The 24,366-nt window shown below is 42.4% G+C and overlaps 1 protein-coding gene across 1 annotated transcript in view; it reads left to right on the forward strand.

Moving 5' to 3' along the window:
* The window catches only part of LOC126470394 (uncharacterized), a 120,485-nt gene extending 116,433 nt beyond the window's left edge, over positions 1–4,052 (forward strand). The window contains exon 5 of the mRNA XM_050098237.1: positions 3,288–4,052. Coding sequence (XP_049954194.1) covers positions 3,288–3,380 — 93 coding nt within the window. The 3' untranslated portion in view covers positions 3,381–4,052. The remainder of the gene's footprint in view (positions 1–3,287) is intronic.
* The last annotated feature ends 20,314 nt before the right edge of the window (positions 4,053–24,366 follow it).

A 24,366-nucleotide genomic window follows, 5' to 3' on the forward strand; every position in this document is an offset into this window, starting at 1 on the left:
ATGGCGCTCCTAAACTGGTACTTTACCACATATTCGTCGACCACAGTGTGAATGCACCTACGACTGAGGACGTTTAGGTCGGCCTATAATGATTCTTCATCGTGGTATTTCACGGGGGGACGCTGAACCACTTAATGGTATATGCACAACTTTCTTAAAATGATTCACTGTGCGACGAGCTTTCCTTATTCACCACGTCACTGGAGGTCATTGTCGGCTTGTAGGTAACTATACAACAGGCAAAAACTTGTACGCAGTTAACGTTACTTTGTGAGTGGTCTCCCTCACAATATCGATTTGTGACCGTATTAACTGGCAGCGCCATCGTTAGAAACACGTTAGTCAGTATACATTAGTCACCATGTAGTATACAGCGTGTTTCAAACATACAAATCGCATGCCACAATACTACATCTTCATTTACACAGGGGCCAGATATTTTGGGTAAATTTTAAGCTACGCATCGAGGCAAAAGGTTTACCTTGAGCCAGTTGTAAGATGGAACATGTTGCTGCAGAGGTTGCCTCATCTCATAGTATGCGATTCTACTTTTTTGTGAAGGTTTGTGAAATCTCCTTGTATGTGCCTTCCCTTCCAACATATTTGAGTGAACTGTTACCCGCATACAGTGAATGCATCAACTCCAGCCATACTTTCAAAAGTATGGGACGAATCTGACAATCGTCTGGATGTTTGTCGTTCGTTCGGTGGACAGCATATGGAACAGTTGTGAAAGGTGAGGGATAATTTAATTCTAAAGGTATCTGCTGATGGTACCAGGGCTACATGTTCATGCAGTTAAAAAATACCATTGTAAAATTGAATGGTTCTTTCGATTAAAAACCTTACAGACCTACATATAAGTTAAAATTCACCCTAAGTTTTTATTTTCATTCTGTGTAAGATAGAGTTTTATGATTTCGAATGTATCTTTCTCAAACAACCTGCGTTGTATGAGGACCTCAATTCAAGTAATGAAAGAAAAACCTTTCTTGGTGAAAATATTATTGTTTTCAAATTTTTACCTTTAAAATCTATTTACTTTTGTATGCGATCGAACCGATTCGGGAAACATTTTTCAACTCTGATGTTCAACCTCAAAAACATGGCTTTGGAAGGACTCAAACTTCTTGAGGTGAAAATCGTTATCCAAGCAGATTTTTTACCATTAAGGAACAAAAATTTGTTAGGCCTTAAGTCAACTGAATACTGCCAATGATATATTAGTTCTATGTTTTTCTCCACAAGATATTCAGTTGTTTAACATACTGATTTACATGAGGAGGAATGAGGCGTCGTTTTCGTTTTTATTGCCTAATTTCATCGATGACTTTCGGCACGTGGTATTATTGCATCACATGATACATTGCTGAGAGAATAAAAATACATACAGGAGCAAGCTTCAGGTATGCATATAAATAAATTAGGCATGTAGAAATATCGACCAAATTATGAACCATGCACATCCGGTTCTGACAAACAGTATATTTTAAAAATATATTCATTAGTTGTTATTTCGGTACCTATTTTCATTTCGCTTGGTAAGAATATCTCAACCGACATACCTAGAGATGACAGATGTTCTACAGTAAAACTTGTTCAAAATCGCACGCCACTAGAATAATTTTCCAAATTGGATAAATATCCATATTACATAAAACATTCTAGGCTACATAACATTTGTCAATTACCATGCACAAAAATATGGATTTGTAACTATGCTGTTATTTATTTACCTTTACTCCTGTACAGTCGATGTTCACTTAATATATAGTCTATTGTAAAATAGAACACTAGGCTTTTACACTAGCTGATACATAGTTACGGCATGTCTGAATTTTACTGTAAATTGACATTTGTATGTTGTTGTTCACACATATAATTCTTTTGTTTATTTGATTTACATTTCACTTTTTTCGCCACATACCAAGGAGAGAAAGCTGTTAAATTACATGTTTAAATTGTTTTTTCTATGTATTTTTTGCGCTATACAATAGTTCAAACAGGTTGGGACAATTTTCATGTGTTGAAAATCTGATAACATCGTTTATCCATGCAATAGCTTCTTCTGGCGCATTAATTTTTCTAGCTACGTTATTTTGCTCTTCTTATTCTTATTCTTCGTCCTTTTACTCTAGCTTTGTCTCCATCTCATCTTCTGTGTTGCGGATTTCTATCAGATCTGTTGGTCAACTACTTGTAAAAGTGGAGTGAGTTGACAGAAAGAAAGTCATCCCTTCGGATGTAGTCGCCTGGAATAAGTGAAATGCTTTTCATTTGAGTTAATACAGCAATTGCTGTTGCATTTCCTTGAGCTTCGAAAGAATACAGAAGCGTCTTATTCATCACCTCCAGACCCCGCTTCGTTGATTCACTTGGTGACAGTTTCGACTTTATTTACATTTTTGGCAAAAAACTCAGTTTACCGCATCCAGGACAGACCGTGCAAGAAAATATGCACTTTTGGCTTCTTCAACACTTAGAATAAGAGGCTGCATCAGTAATCGGCCATAATGATACTTGAATGTGTAAATAACACGATGGACCATGGGTCGTGATAGGCTCGTTGAACCTGGCCGAAACAAAGCCAATTTCACGTTTGTAAACGTGACTTTTGGGTGGCAGGTTGGACTGTCTAGGTTAAGGTGAACTTGGCTATTTCCCTTTCTCATTTTCGCTCTGAAAGAGCCCAGCGACGCTTCCGTAAGACCACTTACTACGCACGCCTTTTTGTTGCTTCGCCTGGAAGCTTACTGACGTCTGTTTTTGCCACAACTGGGTTTTGCCGTCTTTCCAATCACTAGTGGCTTTGCTACTTGACCAGTTTCTACGCAGCAGTATACTGATTCTTTTCTTGAACCTTTATGTGCCAATTTACTTTTCATCTCGAATTGCTGGAGGTTTTGAAGGCAGTGTACGATAAAACAGTTCCGTTTCATCGGTATATGAACATTTCTTTCCGGTCATTATCCTTATGTAGGTAGTGCATTATTGTCTTCCATTCTGTTATTACACTTTCCTGCATATCCTTAGCTTCCCCACACACTTCATTCTACACGATGGTGCCTAGCTTGGAAACTGTCTAGCCATCCTGTGCATGCCTTAAACTCCGTATTCCAAAGTTCTACAGTGACTTTCAGTACCTAAATTTGCAACACGGTTAGAGACAAAATAAGTTTTTTTTGCTGCGCACTTACGAACCATTCCCATAACATATAGTTAACTTCTTCATTTCCTCGTCTTGATTTGCCTTTTTGTCAAGTTGAAATTTTCTTTCATTGTTTCAGATGTACGTGATCGTGGATGATTCAGATTACACCTTCGAATTGCCCTTTGAGTGTATGGAGAGTGGCAGATATGCTGCTGAAGCATATATGTGAATTATTCTCATCCTCAACTGAAGATCTTATACCTTACGTGTTTTACTATTATAAATTATTCATAAACATAAACATTTTATTGCCTATCATAATATAGAAATAGTGTCTTGTATAACCTATCATATATTAGTGATAAATAAAGTACTTTCACCCCCTATTTGTAGTCACTGTAAACGACCAACTGAGACTTGTGTTACCTTATATGGTGGCTGCGGGCTGTGTGACAAAGGGGAGGGGCCGGAACCCCCACAACCACTCACTTGTTATTTGTGGTCTGTGGAATGCGTTGTATGTGCATCGCGCGATGTGTCCTCGGTTTGGCACAGCTACTTTTAGAGTTACGACTCACGTACGAACCGGCAGCAACACGCACGCCGCGTCTACCCAGCCACCAGATAAGATAACGTTAAGACTCAGCAGGTCTCCTGTCGATTGCACCTGTCTTCTTCTGCAGGCTGTGCACCAATGTAATTAGAAAAAAAAATTAATCGGCAACCTACTTTCAATTTATTAATGTAACATAGTTCGTTAATTCCTGTAGACTTGTACTAACATACTTTTTAAAGAAGTATTGATGTGTAAGTAGGGTTTAGAACCTGAAAATTTCTTTTAACTCAGTCTTCGCAGTATCGAGTTTTCAGTAACGAGTACTACCCAGCTGGGGGTACTTAATGATCACCAAATAATTAAATAATTAAAATTTCATTAACTGTTGTTTACTTTTACTCACAACATACTGTGTAAGCCGATACTGATGTGTAAGTAAGGTCCTAAACTTGAAAAAGTTGAATATGACTTTCACTGTACAAAATGTCATCTCTTACTTAACGTATATTTTTGGCCCAAGTAAACTGCAAATTTTAAATATTTAAGGAATCTGATAGAAGTAATCATTAAAACAAATATTTGTTTCGGAGAGGCACGGTGTTGTTCCTTGCACAACTCATTGAGGATTATGAGACTGTTGGCAGTGCGATTTTACTATTCAGTTCGTGAAGATAGTACAGCATTCAGCCTAACTGCTTGTTCTAACTACTGCCAACCTTGTGATGTTCGAAAGAAACCCGGTCGTGACACAATAAATGAGTAGTAATAAAGACGTGATGATTCTCATTAATCCTTAAGATTACTGCCAAACAGCTGGGGAGCTCAAAACGATCAAGATGATCTTCACAGTCCGCTATACACAGAAGCCAGAACAGCGAAAAAGAAGCCACAAACAAAATACTCCTCTACGTACGAGAACAGCAGAAACAGTAAGATACTATTACGGAAGAATATTGTTACACCAAAAATAATGTGAAATGCTGATACATTACTAACGGTGTAACCACCACAATTTTGATTGCAAGCATGCAAACGTGCTTGTATTGTTTTCTACAGGCGCTGGATGTCAGTTTGCGGGATGTAGTTCCCTGCCTGTTGCACTTCGTCAGTCAATACACTGACGGTTCTGACCGTTAATGTTGTTTGTGGATGACGCTGGAATTGTCCGATGATGTTCCGTATGTGCTCGATTGGAGACGGATCTGGTCATCGAGCGGGACAAGTCAACACGTCGACACTCAGTAGGGCACTTTGGGTTACAATAGCGTTTTGTGGGCGAGCCTTACGCTGTTGGAAAACACTCCCTGTAATGCTGTTTGTGAATGGCAGCACAACCGGTCGAATCACCAGACTGACATACAAATTTGCAGTCAGGTTGCGTGGAGTAACCACAAGAGGGCTCCTGCTGTCATACGAAATCGTACCTCCGACCATAACTCCGGGTGTAGGTCCAGCGAGTCTAGCACGCAGACAGTTTGCTTATAGATCCTCAACTGGATTCCTTCTCACCAGCACTCTGCTATCACTGGCACCGAGGCAAAACCAGCTTTCATCAGAAGACACAACAGATTTCCAACATGCCCTCCAATGAGCTATAGCTTGACTCCACTGAAATCGTAAATGGCACATGTTTGGGGTGAGTGGAACGTGCGCAGTCTTCTTTCTCGGTAGTGCCACGTGGCCGGTAAGTGCGCCATATTCTTGCAACCGTATATTCTCGTGACTATCGCTGCCAGCAGTCATATGCAGTGGCTACAATCCTGCCAAGCCTTTCTACAGTATCGCAGCAGGAGCATCCAGCTTCTCATAGCCCTATTATAAGACCTCGTTCAAACTCAGTCTAGTGCTGATAATGGCTTCTTTGTCGCCTTAAAGGCATTGTTGACTATCATCAGCTCACCACGCCCTATCTCAAACGTAACTAGCGCTCACGACCATTACAGCGTGTACTTAAAGCAAACCTGCTGCCTCCACTCTTATACGACTGACGCGAAATTATGAAGACACATCATCTTTCACATGTAGAAACACGCCTGTCAACTGTCTTCTACATGGTACAACTCCCCCTTGGTGCTGCGTGTATGTTGTAAGTGTATAACGTGCTGTCAGCTTAAAAAACTAGCGGTTGGGTACAGTAGCAAGCACCAGAATTCAGACGTAATGGTATCTACCAATTAAACAATCAGAGCTGCAAGATCTGTATCTGGGAACGATCAGTATAGCTTTTGCGATATTTCCCAAAGAACACATCAAATAACTTAATTATATACATTATATCTGTCACTCGTGGAACTACTGAAGCAAGTGCATCACTCACCATCAAACATTAAATGGAAACAACTGGAACAGTCAGCAGCAGACATCTTTGTCTTCTGGAAAACTACCACACAAGAAGCAGCATCACCTAACCGAGGGAAGAATGATAAAAGTAGTCCTGTAAACACCGATTATATTGCATATAAAATCAGTCACACAAGAGTACAGGAACAAAAATCCTTATCCCTTAAACAAAGATATAGTATATGCTGTTCGTTGTGAGTTAAATAGGCATGAATGTGACCTTATAAAGGCGGTAACTTCTTGCAGGAAACAGCTCTTTAGTTTCTCCGTTTAGGATACGCCCTTCTGAAACTGTAGTTTTCTATGTATCTTAACGTATTAGATTTCACAGTGGCTACTAAGAAAACGTTGAAACATGTTCTGACAATGGATTTTCACAGCTCTACTGGCGAATCACAAGATTTTATCAGAAACATATAACGGGACGAAAAATTGATTTACTTGCTGTTCGAAGCCTGGTAATGTGCCTCACTTTGGTGAGCTACGAAGAACAGTCGGTAAATGTACTCAATACAGCGGATTTTCCTACTTTTGACTTTCCTGTTGGTGCATTTCTTGAAGCACCAATTATCCAATGTACTGCTGTGTTTACCCCAGTCTATGGCTCACGAAAAAATACAAATGGCAAACCTACAAAAAATGAACACATACTGCGAATCGAAGTTCCACCCACCATATACATTCTTTAAAAAGAGATTTACCTGTCATTGGAGGTTTAATGTGAACGTATTTGCCCCTTTTGATCAGAGATATCTTTCACATGCATATCTACATGTAGCGAATTTTTGAAAATGTTATTCTAGTTGTAATTAGTGACATACACAGGAATACCATAATTGTTCACCTTTCCAAATATTAACACTCTACTGCTAAAATAGTATTACCATTTATCTAGATCTATAACATATATACTACCCCTCTCTTCATTTCGCTCAAATAGTAAAATAAATACATACCAACATAAATGAACTGACATAGGACACATATACAGAGTATAGATCAAAAGAACCGCTCTAACATAAATCGGAAATACTGCTCGCACAAAATGCATAGACATAGGTCAGTCAGAGGAGTGTAAAAAGACATTTCTGCATAATAGTGTTGCAACACTTAGTCGTACTATCGATTATGAAATGTGTAGTGCTGTAAGTCCGTGAGCGAATAGACGAAAAAAACAATTATCAAATGCAAAAATGTCTGAAACATGTGCATGCTGAAGACGCTTCCAGATATCAGCAAAACAGACGAAATGAGGTAAGTAAAACTAAGCAAAACTCACACTTCAGTAGCCTATGAAACGAACTGTTTTTGGATCTGGATCTAGAACTAAATATGTTAGATTCCAGGCAACTGATGATGTTCTAAATGAATAACCGGAAACGTGATGGTGAAATCAATATACATTTTTAGTTGCTGTAAAGACAGCTTTGAAATACCTCAGTACTTATATAGTAGCTATGGAGGCCATGACTACAGAAATGAAGAAAGACAGCATTGTTCCATACATAACTAACAAACAAACCCTCTGATTTATTTCTGAGTAAAAAAATATCACAGTATTACTACAGTCATATATTTAGTAGAAATGTTTAGACACTACAAACGTATATTTAACATTTGTTAGATAAATCTGTGATAATTTTGACTGAAACACAGTCTTTGAAGTTTTTAATCTAACAGTGGTAAAAAAAAAACATAGAGCAAAAAGTTACTGCAGCTTGTACAGAAAGAAGTCTCCAGTTATAAGAGTCGAAGGACATGAAATGTAAACAGTAGGTGTGTTGTTCCATCTGTATATAGAGCACGCCACAAAGGAAACCAAAGAGAAATTTCTAACAGGAATTAAAGGTCAGGTCCTGTGCTACAGGAGAACGCTGAGGATTAGATAAATAGATCGGGTAACAAATGAGAAGGTACCGTAAGAAACTAGGAAAAAAAAAAGAAATTTGTGGCACAACTCGAGTAAAAGAAGCGATCTTTTGGTGGAACACAACCTGAGGCAGAAACGTAGCATTAGTTTGGTAAAAGAGAAAAGTATGACAAGTGCATAGTCATGTAATGCCATAGAACTCCACAAACCTAAAAACAAACTGTCTGATCCCTGATACACAGAATTAGAGGCGTATTTCGTTCCAAAGACAGACAAACAAGCTATTAAGCAGCTGGTCGTAATGTACTGGCTCATCAGTCTATGCACATATGAGCGTGTGATAATTGTGGCTCTTCGTACGGAAAGGACTGGAAAAGTTCTTATAAAAAAGGTCAAACGAGCAAGAAATCGTGTTAACTGACTATTAATCGCGAAATTGAAATGGCGTGGCTTAATTTTGTCAGAGACGCACGCCGCCCTCTGCTGCGGTGAAAGCGACAGCGTTTGGCCGCACACCGTCTCAGATGGCCCACGTTACGCCCCAGCGTGTGTCTAGTCAGCCGCCAGGCCAAGGCGAACGGGAACTGTGAATGCCATGTTTCCAATTCATGGTAAGTGCCATATTGAATCCAGCATGCACTTTAGAATCAAGACAACGTATGGGAGATCTTCTACAATCATCAACCCGTTCCCATGGAGAACACTGCTCTTTAGCTTATACGCCGTGATTTATTGATTAATTAGACCTGTCTTATAAATGGATTAAGTGTGCAGAGTAAAAAGCATAATCAAACGTGAGGCTGGCTACAGCCTGACACTTTTAATCTCCCGACAACCCATTTGCAAGAGTTGCATTGAAGTTGTCTTATGAAGACTTTTCCAAGTACGGTAAACACAAGCAAGTCCTAAAATTTTGTGCGATCATGTCCCTAGCCTGTTGTAGGACGCTAGGTGAGATGGGAAGTGCTGAACTTCGCCTTACAGTTTGATTTTCTTTATTATTGTTTCTGCTTTAATCACGGACCAAACCATCTCCCTCTGTCATTCGAAGTTGTTTCAGTTTTAACTTTACATACAGATCTGAGCAAGATAGCAACACAACCACACCCATACTTTTGTCCTGGAGCTGGTTTCAGAACAGATTCAACTGCGAGAACTACACACTCCAGCCTAGAGAGGGCACAAAACCTGACGAATTTTTTCTAGCTCACACTCACTCATTCAAACTAGAGACGGGTTTCTCAAGTACGCACTCAAATCTCCATAAGATCAAAATACATACGATAAAATACATCTATAAAGAAACATCATCAATACTTGAACATGTACATAGCGCTAATCCTTTGACATATTTCATTAGCGACCCAAGTGTGTGTCCACATTAACGGAAAGTGTACTAACAGATGTAAGCCACCAGAAAGACATACTAAACTACACAGAATCAGTCGCGAAAGGGGCAACCAAATTACCTGAGTTTCTGTAGGTAAGACATCGAAATACACCACAAAAACAGAATGTACATCAAATTACACAAAGTCAATCGCAGAAAGTAATGACCAGAATTATTATCTGGAATTATGTAATATATCGGAAAACATCACGGTACCAGAAAATAAATTAAACTATGCAGCTTTAAACGCTGAATGCGACGACCAAAATTACTGATTTACCTTAGGTAAGACATCGAAAAATCATCATAATACAAGAGAATACGCTAAATTATCCCAAGTCGGTCATAGAGACCGACAACCAAAATTATTGATTGAGGTTATAGAAGGGCGATGTGACGCCTCGTACAAAACATAAACATCTGTAAATTACTTATTGTACACGACGAAGTATTGCATCTAATAAGCGACGAAGACCTGAAGGAAAAACTACTGTTGCTAAAACTACCAAATGAAGCATAGCACTTTCATAATATATAGGTAATAACATTAACATGATTAGAGACGAAATGCCCATTTTATGTCACGTGATATGCGCGTTACAGATTGTGAAACTAATTATTGTTTACGATAGGTACAATTGACCATGGTGCTCTGTTAAATTACGAAGGACAACAACACATTACATAGCACATACGAAAATGTTTTAGACCATATAAACGCACCGAAGTCCTATGCAGATGAGGTAACGTCAAACCTTCGGCGTCACTACATTCACACGGCACTGACACTCGATACTGGCACTTGGTGGCAGCTGAGTCTGTGGAGTTCGTTTGGCGGAAAAGGGCGGCTCCTGTTCTGGCAACGACTGCGTCTGCTCCCTTCGAATAGGGGGTCGTCATGTTGTAACATTTATATCGATTAGAAGTACGCTAATTTAAAGTGACTGTGTATCTGCAATTTATGAAGTGTGCATTCTATGTTGTTTGAACTCCTTGATATTTACTTTTCAATACATTACGGGAGAGGCAGTGATCAATGTCTTACAAATATTTACTATTAAAAAAAAGTCTTCATCACGATTTATTTATCAAGGTGACCGGTTTCGACCACTACTGTGGTCATCTTCAGACCATTGAGTAGGAACCTCTTTCTGTTGGAGAATCACTACTGAATTCTCACTACTGATTCTCCAACAGAAAGAGGTTCCTACTCAATGGTCTGAAGATTAACACAGTAGTGGTCGAAACCGGTCACCTTGATAAATAAATCGTGATCAAGACTGTTTTTAATAGTAAAAAAATCCTTGATATCTGGAAAGAAAATTAGAGTTTTGTAATGTATATATGAAAAAAGCAAAATGATATGTTGAAATTTTAAATTATTATAATATTAGTATGTTTATGGAAGAAGTATGTTTGTTAAAAGCTATTTCATTCTTAGGGAACTTTTATTTGTAACATCTAAACGCTGTAGGGAAATCCCTCCGCAACGAAAGTGGCATAGCGCGATGTAAAATGTTGGTTTGGCGGTCGAACTGAGCGGCTCTTTTGTGTGAACAGCACACAGTACGTGGCAAGCCTTAGCACGATAAACCCGACGGTGCTAAGAGAGGTAAAAGAAAGCTGCATTAGAAGGAATTTGCCTCGGATGTGGATCTGGCTATTATTTGGTATTCACGGAATAATGGAATGGCTCTAATATGTTGACAATCCGACGCCGAGAATAGATTTTGTAGAGTATTCGCGCATCAAGAGCCGTGAGTATAGTTAGCCGCCATTTCGCCTGACACTAATCTTCGCCACTGTTTCACAGTTACGTAACGTATACTGGCATAGACCTCTTAATTTTGTGTGTTGTTTCAATAATAATTCGTGTACGAAACCATAAATTCAATCCTGATCATGAACCTACGTAGGGTCCTCACCTAAATGCTACTAAAACCGAGTATCCTGTTTTAGATGAACAATTCTGACATTCATGTGTTTAAAAATGATGTTTTGTCTAAAGTAAAAGGAGTAACAAAAGATAAAGTAAGAGTAAAATTTGGATGCTTAGTTTGTGGACTACTCGAAGTAAAATTGTAAAGTTAGGAAGTTCAAGTACAAAAATTTAAAGATCAATCAATAGGAAAGTGAAAACCTTAATTATTTATAAGCTAAAACCATAAAAGTAAAGTTGGATGGGCTTTTGCTAAAGAATCCTTAGTTTAATATAAAATGTAATTTTGGAGGATTACAGTACAAGATTGTGTAAATGTTACTGCCAAGAATACCTGCCTCACAGGTGACTGAAGTACAGGTACATATAAACGTTTCTTTAATGAACCGATTTTCAGTAGTACTATTAGAAGTGAAGCTACCCAGATTTTCAGAGATAGTGTAGTTTTGGTACCCATCACGAATGGTTCCTTTTGAAGTTAATTAAGCCCAATGTTGCATTTTATTCAAATCAAATGGCTCTGAGCACTTTGGGACTTAACATCTGAGGTCATCAGTCTTCTAGAACTTAGAACTACTTAAACCTAACTAACCCAAGAACATCACACACATCCATGCCCGAGGCAGGATTCGAACCTGCGACCGTAGCGGTTGCGCGGTTCCAGACTGTAGCGCCTAGAACCGCTCGGTGACATCGGCCGGCTGCATTATATTACCTTGCGAAGTAATTTAAGTGAGTGATTAGCTTTTAAAGATAGTTTTTACTTGGATAGTGAAACTATACCAGTTTATTGGTCCCCATCATATTCTTCTGCTATTAAGAGAAGAATGAACTGCTATTCTTCTTTATTTGTGTTATGTATGTAATTCAAAATATGAGCCCCTCATGTCCAAAATTTGTTCTGCACTTCATGCACTGATGATTATTTTGATTAAGTAATGCTATTGATTGTGGCCGTCATTAGAATGAGCTTGGTGCAATTTTGCCCCCATAGTTTACTGGCTTGTGTGTTACTTAGTCTAACTTAAACTAACTTATGCTAAGGACAACACACACCCATGCACGAGGGAGGACTCCAACCTCCGACGGGTGAGCCGCGCGAACTGTGACAAGACTCCTCAAACCGCACGGCTACCCCGCGTGGCATATCAGTTTGTATCCTGTTTCCTATTCAAAGGGAAATTTCAACAAAAGTAACTTCAGTAACTAATATCCAATTTTCCCAAACGTATATTTCCAAATTAATGTGCCTATTTAGGCTAGCGATCGTTCATTTTTCTTCATTCACTTGTGATTTTACCACTTCTGTTAACTCCCAAGGTTAAGGTCCGTTTGCTTTTACTGTCAACTTCATAAAATTTGAAATTATAGTCCAATACCCTTTCTCATTAGACACACGCATGGTCGAATTTTTGATATCCTCTCAGAGGGTAAAATTAGCGTGTTGCACGGTACTTTAGTGTTATATATAGCTTTTCCCGTGACAGAATTAAAGGTTCAGTTATCAGGGAATAGTGTTACAATGTCCACCAACCATCACGGTTTCCTCTCAATCTGCAGGGTGCTAGAGCGTTTTGGGCCTCTATTCTTCATGTAGTATGCCGCTGCAGGTTGCCTCAGCAACAAGGATGGCTATTTCTCATCCATTGCACTCAGCTTCATTCAAGAGGTGCTGCATGTTTTTCTCGACAAGGAACCAACAGGACTGTTAGCTCTATCAAGTGAATATAAACTAGGCGACCAAGGAATACCAAGATGCAGAAATTAGCGACATCAGAGGGCTGCAGCTTAGTGCTTTCCCAACAAAAAGAAGGTATGTGGAAGCAGAGACACATGGCGTGGTTTTCCGACCACCACTTGAGCACTTTGGGCCTCATTGGAGGATGGGTCTCTATTTCCCTGCAGTCAACCCTGGTTGCTCGAGCCATGATGCCTTGGCAGATGAAAGTTGTGACGTCTCACTCTGAGAAGGCAGTTCACTTGAGCACTGGCTTGAGTCATGTCTTGCGCCATATGAGTCAGTTACTTTCTCATTGAAGCAAGATATTACTGCTGGGGCCAACAACTCAGGTACCACATCAACACGCACAAGTACACTCCTGGAAATTGAAATAAGAACACCGTGAATTCATTGTCCCAGGAAGGGGAAACTTTATTGACACATTCCTGGGGTCAGATACATCACATGATCACACTGACAGAACCACAGGCACATAGACACAGGCAACAGAGCATGCACAATGTCGGCACTAGTACAGTGTATATCCACCTTTCGCAGCAATGCAGGCTGCTATTCTCCCATGGATACGATCGTAGAGATGCTGGAGGTAGTCCTGTGGAACGGCTTGCCATGCCATTTCCACCTGGCGCCTCAGTTGGACCAGCGTTCGTGCTGGACGTGCAGACCGCGTGAGACGACGCTTCATCCAGTCCCAAACATGCTCAATGGGGGACAGATCCGGAGATCTTGCTGGCCAGGGTAGTTGACTTACACCTTCTAGAGCACGTTGGGTGGCACGGAATACATGCGGACGTGCATTGTCCTGTTGGAACAGCAAGTTCCCTTGCCGGTCTAGGAATGGTAGAACGATGGGTTCGATGACGGTTTGGATGTACCGTGCACTATTCAGTGTCCCCTCGACGATCACCAGTGGTGTACGGCCAGTGTAAGAGATCGCTCCCCACACCATGATGCCGGGTGTTGGCCCTGTGTGCCTCGGTCGTATGCAGTCCTGATTGTGGCGCTCACCTGCACGGCGCCAAACACGCATACGACCATCATTGGCACCAAGGCAGAAGCGACTCTCATCGCTGAAGACGACACGTCTCCATTCGTCCCTCCATTCACGCCTGTCGCGACACCACTGGAGGCGGGCTGCACGATGTTGGGGCGTGAGCGGAAGACGGCCTAACGGTGTGCGGGACCGTAGCCCAGCTTCATGGAGACGGTTGTGAATGGTCCTCGCCGATACCCCAGGAGCAACAGTGTCCCTAATTTGCTGGGAAGTGGCGGTGCGGTCCCCTACGGCACTGCGTAGGATCCTACGGTCTTGGCGTGCATCCGTGCGTCGCTGCGGTCCGGTCCCAGGTCGACGGGCACGTGCACCTTCCGCCGACCACTGGCGACAACATCGATGTACTGTGGAGACCTCACGCCCCACGTGTTGAGCAATTCGGCGGTACGTCCACCCGGCCTCCCGCATGCCCACTATACGCCCTCGCTCAAAGTCCGTCAACTGCACATACGGTTCACGTCCACGCTGTCGCGACATGCTACCAGTGTTAAAGACTGCGATGGAGCTCCGTATGCCACGGCAAACTGGCTGACACTGACGGCGGCAGTGCACAAATGCTGCGCAGCTAGCGCCATTCGACGGCCAACACCGAGGTTCCTGGTGTGTCCGCTGTGCCGTGCGTGTGATCATTGCTTGTACAGCCCTCCCGCAGTGTCCGGAGCAAGTATGGTGAGTCTGACACACCGGTGTCAATGTGTTCTTTTTTCCATTTCCAGGAGTGTATATATACTACTGTCCATGTTCCACTACACTGACGTGGCAAAAAGTTGGTGGGACGAACAGTTTCCCGGGTGCAGCATCTATCCGTCATCTGTGCTGAATCTGCTGGTTCATCTGCCTTATCGGCGTCTGCAGCCAGTCGCTTGTATAGGATCACATGTCTCTGGGTTGACAGCTAGTGACGTGTGACGTAGCAGCAAGCTGCTTCTGGAGGGCCGCACCTTAGCACCACCACTTGAGCATTTCGGGACTCAGTGAAGGATGGGTCTCTATTCCCCTGCAGTCAACCCATTCCACTGGTCGCACGCCACACCCCTGCTTGTCACCACGTGTCGCCTCTGCGCGTCCATATGTCCAGAATCGCATGTTGTCCACGCAGTTCTTATTGACTTCCACGTCCCACACACCACCCGCGTAAATCTATCACTCAGTTCTCAGTACCGGCTCCTCACATACTGGCATTGCAATCGTACATGGCTGAATCTACGACTCAATAAAAGAAAGACCACGTCTATACAGGTGTAGAGTGGTATCATCTAACTAATCTTCGTTACTTCAGTATTAAATTGTGGAATGGCATCTTGTGACACAGCTGTCGTGAAGGGACTTCAAGAATATATAGATGTACAAGGACGTCCTTAGGGGGCGTGATTAAAATTTTGGCATGATAACCACAAACGTCCAACTTATAAAAATATAGAATAAAAAGAACGATTCGTTGATTTTCGTCCTTAAGGAACTAAGGGTCAACCACTCGCAAAACTAACGTAGGGAGACAAAAACGTCATTAGTAACGATCAGGCTAATGTCTTAATTAATGCAGGTCAATAAACGCGTTCAAGAAGAATAAGCGCAACTGCTGTAGCAAAATAATTCTGATACTCCTACCCATCTCATGCTGCCATCAATACTGCTGCATAAACCAAACAGTATTTTCTTGAGCTTCGCTAGTTTCGTAATTCCCTGGGTATCACATCTGACTTACGTCGTCCATCTACATCTACATCCATACTCCGCAAGCCACCTGACGGTGTGTGGCGGAGGGTACTTTGAATACCTCTATCGGTTCTCCCTTCTATTCCAATCTCGTATTGTTCGTGGAAAGAATGCCTCTGTGTGAGTTCTAATGTCTCTGAGTTTATCCTCATGGTCTCTTCGCGCGATATACGTAGGAGGGAGCAAAATACTGTTTGACTCCTCGGTGAAGGTATGCTCTCGAAACTTCAACAAAAGCCCGTACCGAGCTACTGAGCGTCTCTCCTGCAGAGTCTTCCACTGGAGTTTATCTATCATCTCCGTAACGCTTCCGCGATTACTAAATGATCATGTAACGAAGCGCGCTGCTCTCCGTTGGATCTTCTCTATCTCTTCTATCAACCCTATCTGGTACGGATCCCACACTGGTGAGCAATATTCAAGCAGTGGGCGCACAAGTGTACTGTAACCTACTTTCTTTGTTTTCGGATTACATTTCCTTAGGAAGTTTCCCAACGAATCTCAGTCTGGCATCTGCTTTACCAACGATCAACTTTATATGATCATTCCATTTTAAATCACTCCTAATGCCTACTCCCAGTTAATTTATGGGATTAACTGCTTCCAGTTGCTGACCTGCTATACTGTAGCTAAATGATGAAGGATCTTTCTTTCTATGTATTCGCAGCACATTACACTTGTCTACATTGAGATTCAATTGCCATTCCCTGCACCATGCGTCAATTCGTTGCAGATCCTCCTGCATTTCAGTACAATTTTCCATTGTTACAACCTCTTGATATACTACAGCATCATCCGCAAAAAGCCTAAGTGAACTTTCGATGTTATCCACAAGGTCATTTATGTATATTGTGAATAGCAACGGTCCTACGACACTCCCCTGTGGCACACCTGAAATCACTCTACTTCGGAAGACTTCTCTCCATTGAGAATGACATGCTGCGTTCTGTTATCTAGGAACTCTTCAATCCAATCACACAATTGGTCTGATAGTCCATATGCTCTTACTTTATTCATTAAACGACTGTGGGGAACTGTATCGAACGTCTTGCGGAAGTCAAGAAACACGGCATCCACATGGGAGCCCATGTCTATGGCCCTATGACTCTCATGGACGAATAGCGCCAGCTGGGATTCACAGGATCGTCTTTTTCGAAACCCATGCTGATTCCTACAGAGTAGATTTCTAGTCTCCAGAAAAGTCATTATACTCGAACATAATACGTGTTCCAAAATTCTACACCTGATCGACGTCAGAGACATAGGTCTACAGTTCTGCACATCTGTTCGACGTCCCTTCTTGAAAACGGGGATAACCTGTGCCCTTTTCCAATTCTTTGGAACGCTACGCTCTTCTAGAGACCTACGGTACACCGCTGCAAGAAGGGGGGCAAGTTACTTCACGTACTCTGTGTAAAATCGAAATGGTATCCCATCAGGTCCAGCGGCCTTTCCTCTTTCAAGCGATTTTAATTGTTTTTCTGTCCCTCTGTCATCTATTTCGATATCTACCATTTTGTCATCTGTGCGACAATCTAGAGAAGGAACTACAGTGCAGTCTTCCTCTGCGAAACAGCTTTGGAAAAAGACATTTAGTATTTCGGCCTTTAGTCTGTCATCCTAGGTTTCAGTACCATTTTGGTCACAGAGTGTCTGGACATTTTGTTTTGATCCACCTACCGCTTTGACATAAGACCAAAATTTCTTAGGATTTTCTGACAAGTCAGTACATAGAACTTTACTTTCGAATTCATTGAACGCCTCTCGCAAAAACCCTCCTAACACTACATTTCGCTTCTCGTAATTTTTTTTTTTTTTTTGTCTGCAAGGCTTTGGCTATGTTTATGTTTGCTGTGAAGTTCCCTTTGCTTTCGCAGCAATTTTCTAACTCGGTTGTTGTACCACGGTGGCTCGTTTCCATCTCTTACGATCTTGCTTGGCACATACTCATCTAATGCATATTGTACGACGGTTTTGAACTTTGTCCACTGATCCTCAACAGTATCTGTACTTGAGAAAAAACTTTTGTATTGAGTCGTCAAGTACTCTGAAATCTGCTTTTTGTCACTTTCGCTAAACAGAAAAATCTTCCTACCTTTTATAATATTTCTATTTACGGCTGAAATTATCGATACAGTAACCGCTTTATGATCGCTGATTCCCGGTCTGCATTAACTGTTTCAAATAGTTCGGGTCTGTTTGTCACCAGAAGGTCTAATATATTATCGCCACGAGTCGGTTCTCTGTTTAACTTCTGTAGGTAGTTTTCAGATAATGCACTTAAAAAAAATTAACTGGATTCTTGGTCCCTGCCACCCCTTATAAACGTTTGAGTCTCCCAGTCTATATCCAGCAAATTAAAATCTACACCCAGAACTAACATGTTGGGGAAATATACTCGAAATATTTTCCAAATTATCCTTCAGGTGCTCAGCCACAACAGCTGCTGAGCCAGGGGGCCTATAGAGACATCCAATTACCATGTCTGAGCCTGCTTTAACCGTGACCTTCACCCAAATTATTACACACTTCGGATCTCCGTCAATTTCCTTTGATACTATTGCACTTCTTATCGCTATAAACACGCCTCCCCCTTCACTGTCCAGCCTGTCTCTGCGGTGTACATTCCAAACTGAGTTTAGGATTTCATTATTGTTTATGTCTGGTTTCAGCCAACTTTCTGTCCCTAGTACTCTATGGGCGTTGTGACCGTTTATCAATGAGAGCAGTTCTGGGACCTTTCTATACAGTAGACGCTCCTGCAGTTTACTATTAGTACATTAATATTGTTATTCCCTGTTTCATTTTGCCTACTTCTACCTTGCTGCGTCTCAGGAGGCGTCTTGTCGGGCCTAGGGAGGGAATTCTCTAATCTAAAAAACCCACATGTGCACTCCACACGTACTCCGCTACCCTTGTAGCCGCTTCCGGCGTGTAGTGCACGCCTGACCTATTCAGGGGGACCCTACATTTCTCCACCCGATAGCGGAGGTCGAGAAATTTGCACCCCAGATCTCCGCAGAATCGTCTGAGCCTCTGGTTTAAGCCTTCTACTCGGCTCCAAACCAGAGGAGCGTCATCAGTTCTCGGAACGATACTACAAATAGTTAGCTCAGTTCCACCCCACGAGCGAGGCTTTCCGCCTTCACCAATTCCGCCAACCGCCTGTACGAACTGAGGATGACCTCTGAACCCAGACGGCAGGAGTCATTGGTGCCGACATGAGCAACAATTTGCAGTTGGGTGCACCCAATGCTCTCTATCGCCGCCAGCAGGGCCTCCTCCACATCTCGGATGAGGCCCCCCGGCAAGCAGACAGAGTGGACACTGGCCTTCTTCCCCGACCTTTCCGCTATTTCCCTAAGGGGCTCCATCACCCGCCTAACGTTGGAGCTCCCAGTCACTAATAAACCCATCCCCCCGTGTGCCTGCTCGGACCTTGCTGAAGGAGCGCCCACATGTCCACTCACAGGCAGAGCGGGCGATGTCACACGGCCGGCCTCCACATTGACCCTCCGCCTCGTGCGCCGCGAACCCCGATGAACCTGCCACTCGCCTTGGGGAGACGGTGGCCCAACCACGCCCGGTACCCGCGAAGATGTCTCGATAGCAGGGACCGTGGGTGAAGCATATAACACCTGGGGTGTACCATGCGCACCAGACTCCCCACTGCCGCTACACTCCGAGGCAGCAACCTGAAGACGGCTGACCGCGGCCATCAACATGTTCAGCTATTCGCGAACAGTGGCCAGCTCCTCCTGCATCCATACACAGCAGTCACACATCCTATCCATCCTAAGAAATCAACAATTTACTGTAGAGAGTTAATTAACTTTTGATTGCTGATTCACTAAAGGCTGCTGATAGCTGACTAAACTGTGGTTACTAGACACTTCTTGTTGGAAACAATGAAAATAAGCACTACCTGTCTCTGAACTGTATTAAAAACAAACGCTAGCCACATGTGTAAGCAGAAACAGCATGTATCATTTGTAGTTACTTTTTCCTTTAATCATTCATTTATGTTTATGTGGTTTATGTTCAAATGTTCAAATGTATGTGCAATCTTGTGGGACTTAACTGCTAAGGTCATCAGTCCCTAAGCTTACACACTACTTAACATAAATTATCCTAAGGACGAACACACACACCCATGCCCGAGGGAGGACTCGAACCTCCGCCAGGACCAGCCGCACAGTCCATTATGTGGTTTATGTTGTAATTTATATGATAAATAGTAAGAAGGAGGAGATAATATCACCATTAAAAGATCTTAAGATCTTCTTCAGGGGATAGTGAGACAGGGCCAGATCTTCATTCTCGCATTCAGTATTTTCCGTTGCACACATTCGTTTTACATCCACCTGGAGTAGCATCTTGGAACCTTGCCAGTACAGTACGAAACAATGGTAGCTGATGGGGTGAAATAGCGGGTTTGACCTTCTGACACTGCTTGCATCTTGCCAACACCTTCCGGATTCGACGTTCCATATAACGAAAATAGCATGTGGCACGAAGTTTAAAAAAATAATTGCGTGGCCCAAAATGTGATGGCTTAAAAGCGTATACCAAATTGATTTGTTATCAAGCTCTTCTGGGATACCGTGCAACCAAAGTGATTCGTCTATATTTCGATGCCAGAACAAGATGCCTCTCCACAGAAGACAAAACTGTCGGACGGCCGTCTCCTCAACGTCTCGTCCTTCTTTAACTTCTTCAGTGTTGGGTCACGGTCCTGTTCTCTCACAATTTCGCGGAGCGACGACGCCACGAAGTTCTCGAACGTTTTTCATACAAAGGCGGCTAATATTGTTATCTTCTAGTTCTTCGACGGCATTTTCTTCTACGCCTACGGGAGAGTGAGCAGTGCATCAGCCAGAATGTTTACAGAACTGGGGATGTGGGTATCTGCGAAGTTAAATTCTTGAAGGTAGAGTATCGAGAGAAACAAGCGTCTGTGTTACAACTTCGTGTTTAACAGCAACTGCTCTGTAAATACTTTGGTCTTCGTTCCATACAAGAAATATTGAAACTTTTGCAAGCCCCACACTATTGCGGTGTTTCTAGTTCAGTAATCGAATAGTTTTTTTTTCACACATCGACAGGACTCTAATCGCCGAATGCAGTTGGTTTCCTCAAAATCTGTCCATCTTCCTCGTACTCGTGGAACAGGACCACGCCCAATACCGTCTTGACGCTATCAGTAATCATGCAAAATTTGTTAGCCAAGTCTGGATGTGTAAGAATTAGCACCTCTAACGATGCCTTCTTTAGGGACTGAAATTTTTTTCCACAGCATCGTCCCATATCCATATCAACTTCTTTCCCATCAGCTCACACATGCGTGGGGTGGACAAAGCCTCCATATTGGCGAAATACTTAAACTCCTATGCACTTTCACGAGTCCTAGAAACTCACCTAACTGATTTTTGTGGAGGGTGTGGGGTACTTGAGTACTGCCTGAAATTTGGGTCTATCTGGGGTGATGGAGCCCCCTGTAATCACTTCCCAGAAACCTGTGTCACTTCAAAACTCGATTTCTCTACATCGGCCTGACGCTGGTTGATACATATGAGAAAACCAAAGAATATTTTTCTTCTCTGTGGGAACAGGTAGGAAATTGAGATGAGTGATTGAATGTGATTCATTGAATCATTGACCTATAAAGCATGGGCACTGAAGAGATCCAAGCTCTCACTGCATCGCCCACAAGGATTAATGTTGAAAGGGACGCTGCTTGGTACTGAACACAAAAGCTGAAACGATCGTCTACCTCGATGGTGTAACTACCACAGCTTATCGACTGCTCAGGACAATTTTGTAGTGCAGGGGATCCTAGGCAGCACAGTAGTAGTAGAAGATCCAGAAGCAATTTGAATAGCAAATGGACAACGCTGATGACCACCTCCAATGCGAATAAACTATCAGAGATGGGGTAGACAACCTTGACATGGGGGACATCAGGACCATAGACACCTTCATCGTCGTCAGAATCAGCAGCTCTGGTCCCAGTTGGGCGCAGTCGACATTCATCTCCGTGGACATTCAGCGTCCTTCAGCTTTTCGTCAATTTCTGCCACGAAGTAGCACTGCTAATGATGCTGTTTTACAATAAAGTTACTGCTTTAAGGTACTTTCTGAGTGTGCTATCCATCCACGGCATCTTTGTCAGAGGAGGACTTGACCAATGAAGCAGGGTCGTCAGGCTATATTGCTAACCCTGGGTCCAGTGAGTTGCGCGGGCGGCAAAAACATCACAATGTGTCCTGCAGTGCTTCCGAGGACCTAGTGGACTTTTCAAATGGCTGGATGATGAGAAAGCAAGAAGCGTAATAAGGATGGTTGAGTTTTAGGAAGTCAGTCCAGTTTCTGCCTGGAGAGTGGAATAGTTAATATGCATAACCAACGATTCCACGTAAGACTATTTGCGCTGATGGTAAGAACCTTGGAAACGGTAACCTGTAGAAATATCTTGCAAATGGGCTATCCATTTCTTGTATGACTGACTTATTATTTTGTGCCTGCTAAAAAACTTGTGGTGGGCGGCTGCCACTTACGCATCAAAACAGCCCATAAACAGAAGTTTAAACATTTTTAAAGCAAAGCATGAAGTTCGACCTCAGGATTGAGCTGCTACAAGAGGTGATAGATTATGCCCCTGTTTAGACAAAAAAATGCTCTGCACCGGATATCATGTAAGATCCGTTGGAAGAAGAAGTGCTGTTCAAGGTGGGAGACACAGTTGTCACACAGCTCCGTCTTTTTGTTAATCGCCTTTAACAGCAGGGGTACCATCTGGTATCCCCTTTCCAATGAGTCGAAGCAAGACAAAAGTCATGTGGAGATTTCTAGTGATGGCTGCCATCTTCTCCAACATCAGCTCCTGAGTGTGTTCTGTGTTTTGTAGAAGCAGTAATACCATGAGTGGCCACGCCTGTAGATGCAGACGTACTGGAAAGAACAGCAAATGTAAGTCTGTCAGAACCTTGGGAAACACACCAAGAAGCACTGTCTACCTCAGCCATAATGGAAACGTGCAGACTGAGTCCACAGCATAACTCATTACCAATTGAAATGGCCCATTCTCGGTTCGATGCAGAGCAACCAAATTCCAGATAGATAATTAGAGGCTATGGACATTCTCGTTCTTTGTAGATTAATTGCAAAGCACAAAAAACAGTTCACAGCTGACAATGAATGTTTCAGGTGAGTGAGATGGTGTGTATGTGGGACCAATAGCCATGGAAAACTGAATCACAGTTATTGGAGTCAAAGTACTGGTTCAAGTGTAACTGATTGTCTCTGCTTATAGAAAAACATTGTAGCATCAAAATACTGAGGCCTTGGATGTCTGCACTACAGAGGTCAAGTCTCGGTGTAGTTTAAGCACTACTACTAGGGACTTCACTTAGCATCAGAGGCAAAGATCAAAGGCAGGTAAACTGTCGTCAGATGATAGGCTCTGGGAGGACTCCAGGAGAGTGTGAAAGATCAGTCTGGTGGGACTATTTAAATGATTGAGAATGAGGGCAAAATTTAGTTTGCTAATAACATTTATTTTTTCAAAACAGACATAAATTATGCTAAAGAAGTTTTGATTGAATACCGTAAACAACTAACAGATGATTTAAGACTACACTGGGTGGCTCCTGGGTGGCAGAGACAGTTTAACTAGGTGAACAGAGAGGCAAGTACTCTGGCCCTAAAAATGTGGATAACGCTAGCTGAACTGATCTGACGATGAGTAGACTTTGAATGAACAAATCTACTGAAATTCCTCTACAGAGGAGCACCTGAGAGCAAGTAGCGATTGAGATCTGTACGCCCCGACAATGCCGGAGTGGCATTAAGTTACCTGTTTACTTCGTGTGGGGATGTAACTTGCAGCTGGCGAGATGTGTGCAGCGGAGATGAGACGTGGAGGCGGCACCAGTGAATCGATAGCGACCAAGAAAGAAATGCAAAAATCTCATGGTCTAGTGATCAGGCAGAAGGATCGCAATCTACTCTCTACCAGAGCCTGAAATCACGGCAAACTTCAGTGTGTGACACACCCATTCTCTGGTCGTACCAAGGACCAATTTGGCTCACTTATACGACAGAGTGCACAAGGGACCAAACGTCAAGACTGGTAAACCAAAAACGGATAAGTGGGCCCTCGGCAAACCAGTAGTCCGAGACGTTTGAAGTCAGATTGTCGGTACAGGAAGAACGTCACACAGGCTCCCCAGTCTAAAATACTCATAAGTGAAGTTGTATGGACGTAAATTACGTGGTGTGAGGTGTCTTTATTTGTGTGTGCACGTGTTTTTGTTAGTTTTTGGTTAGTTCTAGTCCTGTCATGCACCCTAATTTTGCGCTGGCGCTACCCTTATACCTCCACAAAAGGTAATGACGTCTCCCAATACTAAATACTACCTTAATGGACTTTGTAGTGACATTTACGATTGTGTATATGTAATTTTACATAGTATAAGAAAGCCTCCTGTCTCTTCTGTCAGGATCGCTGCTGTTAAAATGAAACACAAGGATACTGCATATATATTTTCTAATGTAAGTCTCATCCATGGTCCATCATTTCGTTTCTGCTTCTTATTTCAAGGTCTGGA

Source organism: Schistocerca serialis, chromosome 3, assembly GCF_023864345.2.
Source record: "Schistocerca serialis cubense isolate TAMUIC-IGC-003099 chromosome 3, iqSchSeri2.2, whole genome shotgun sequence".
In the NCBI taxonomy this organism is placed as follows: Eukaryota; Metazoa; Arthropoda; class Insecta; order Orthoptera; family Acrididae; genus Schistocerca; species Schistocerca serialis.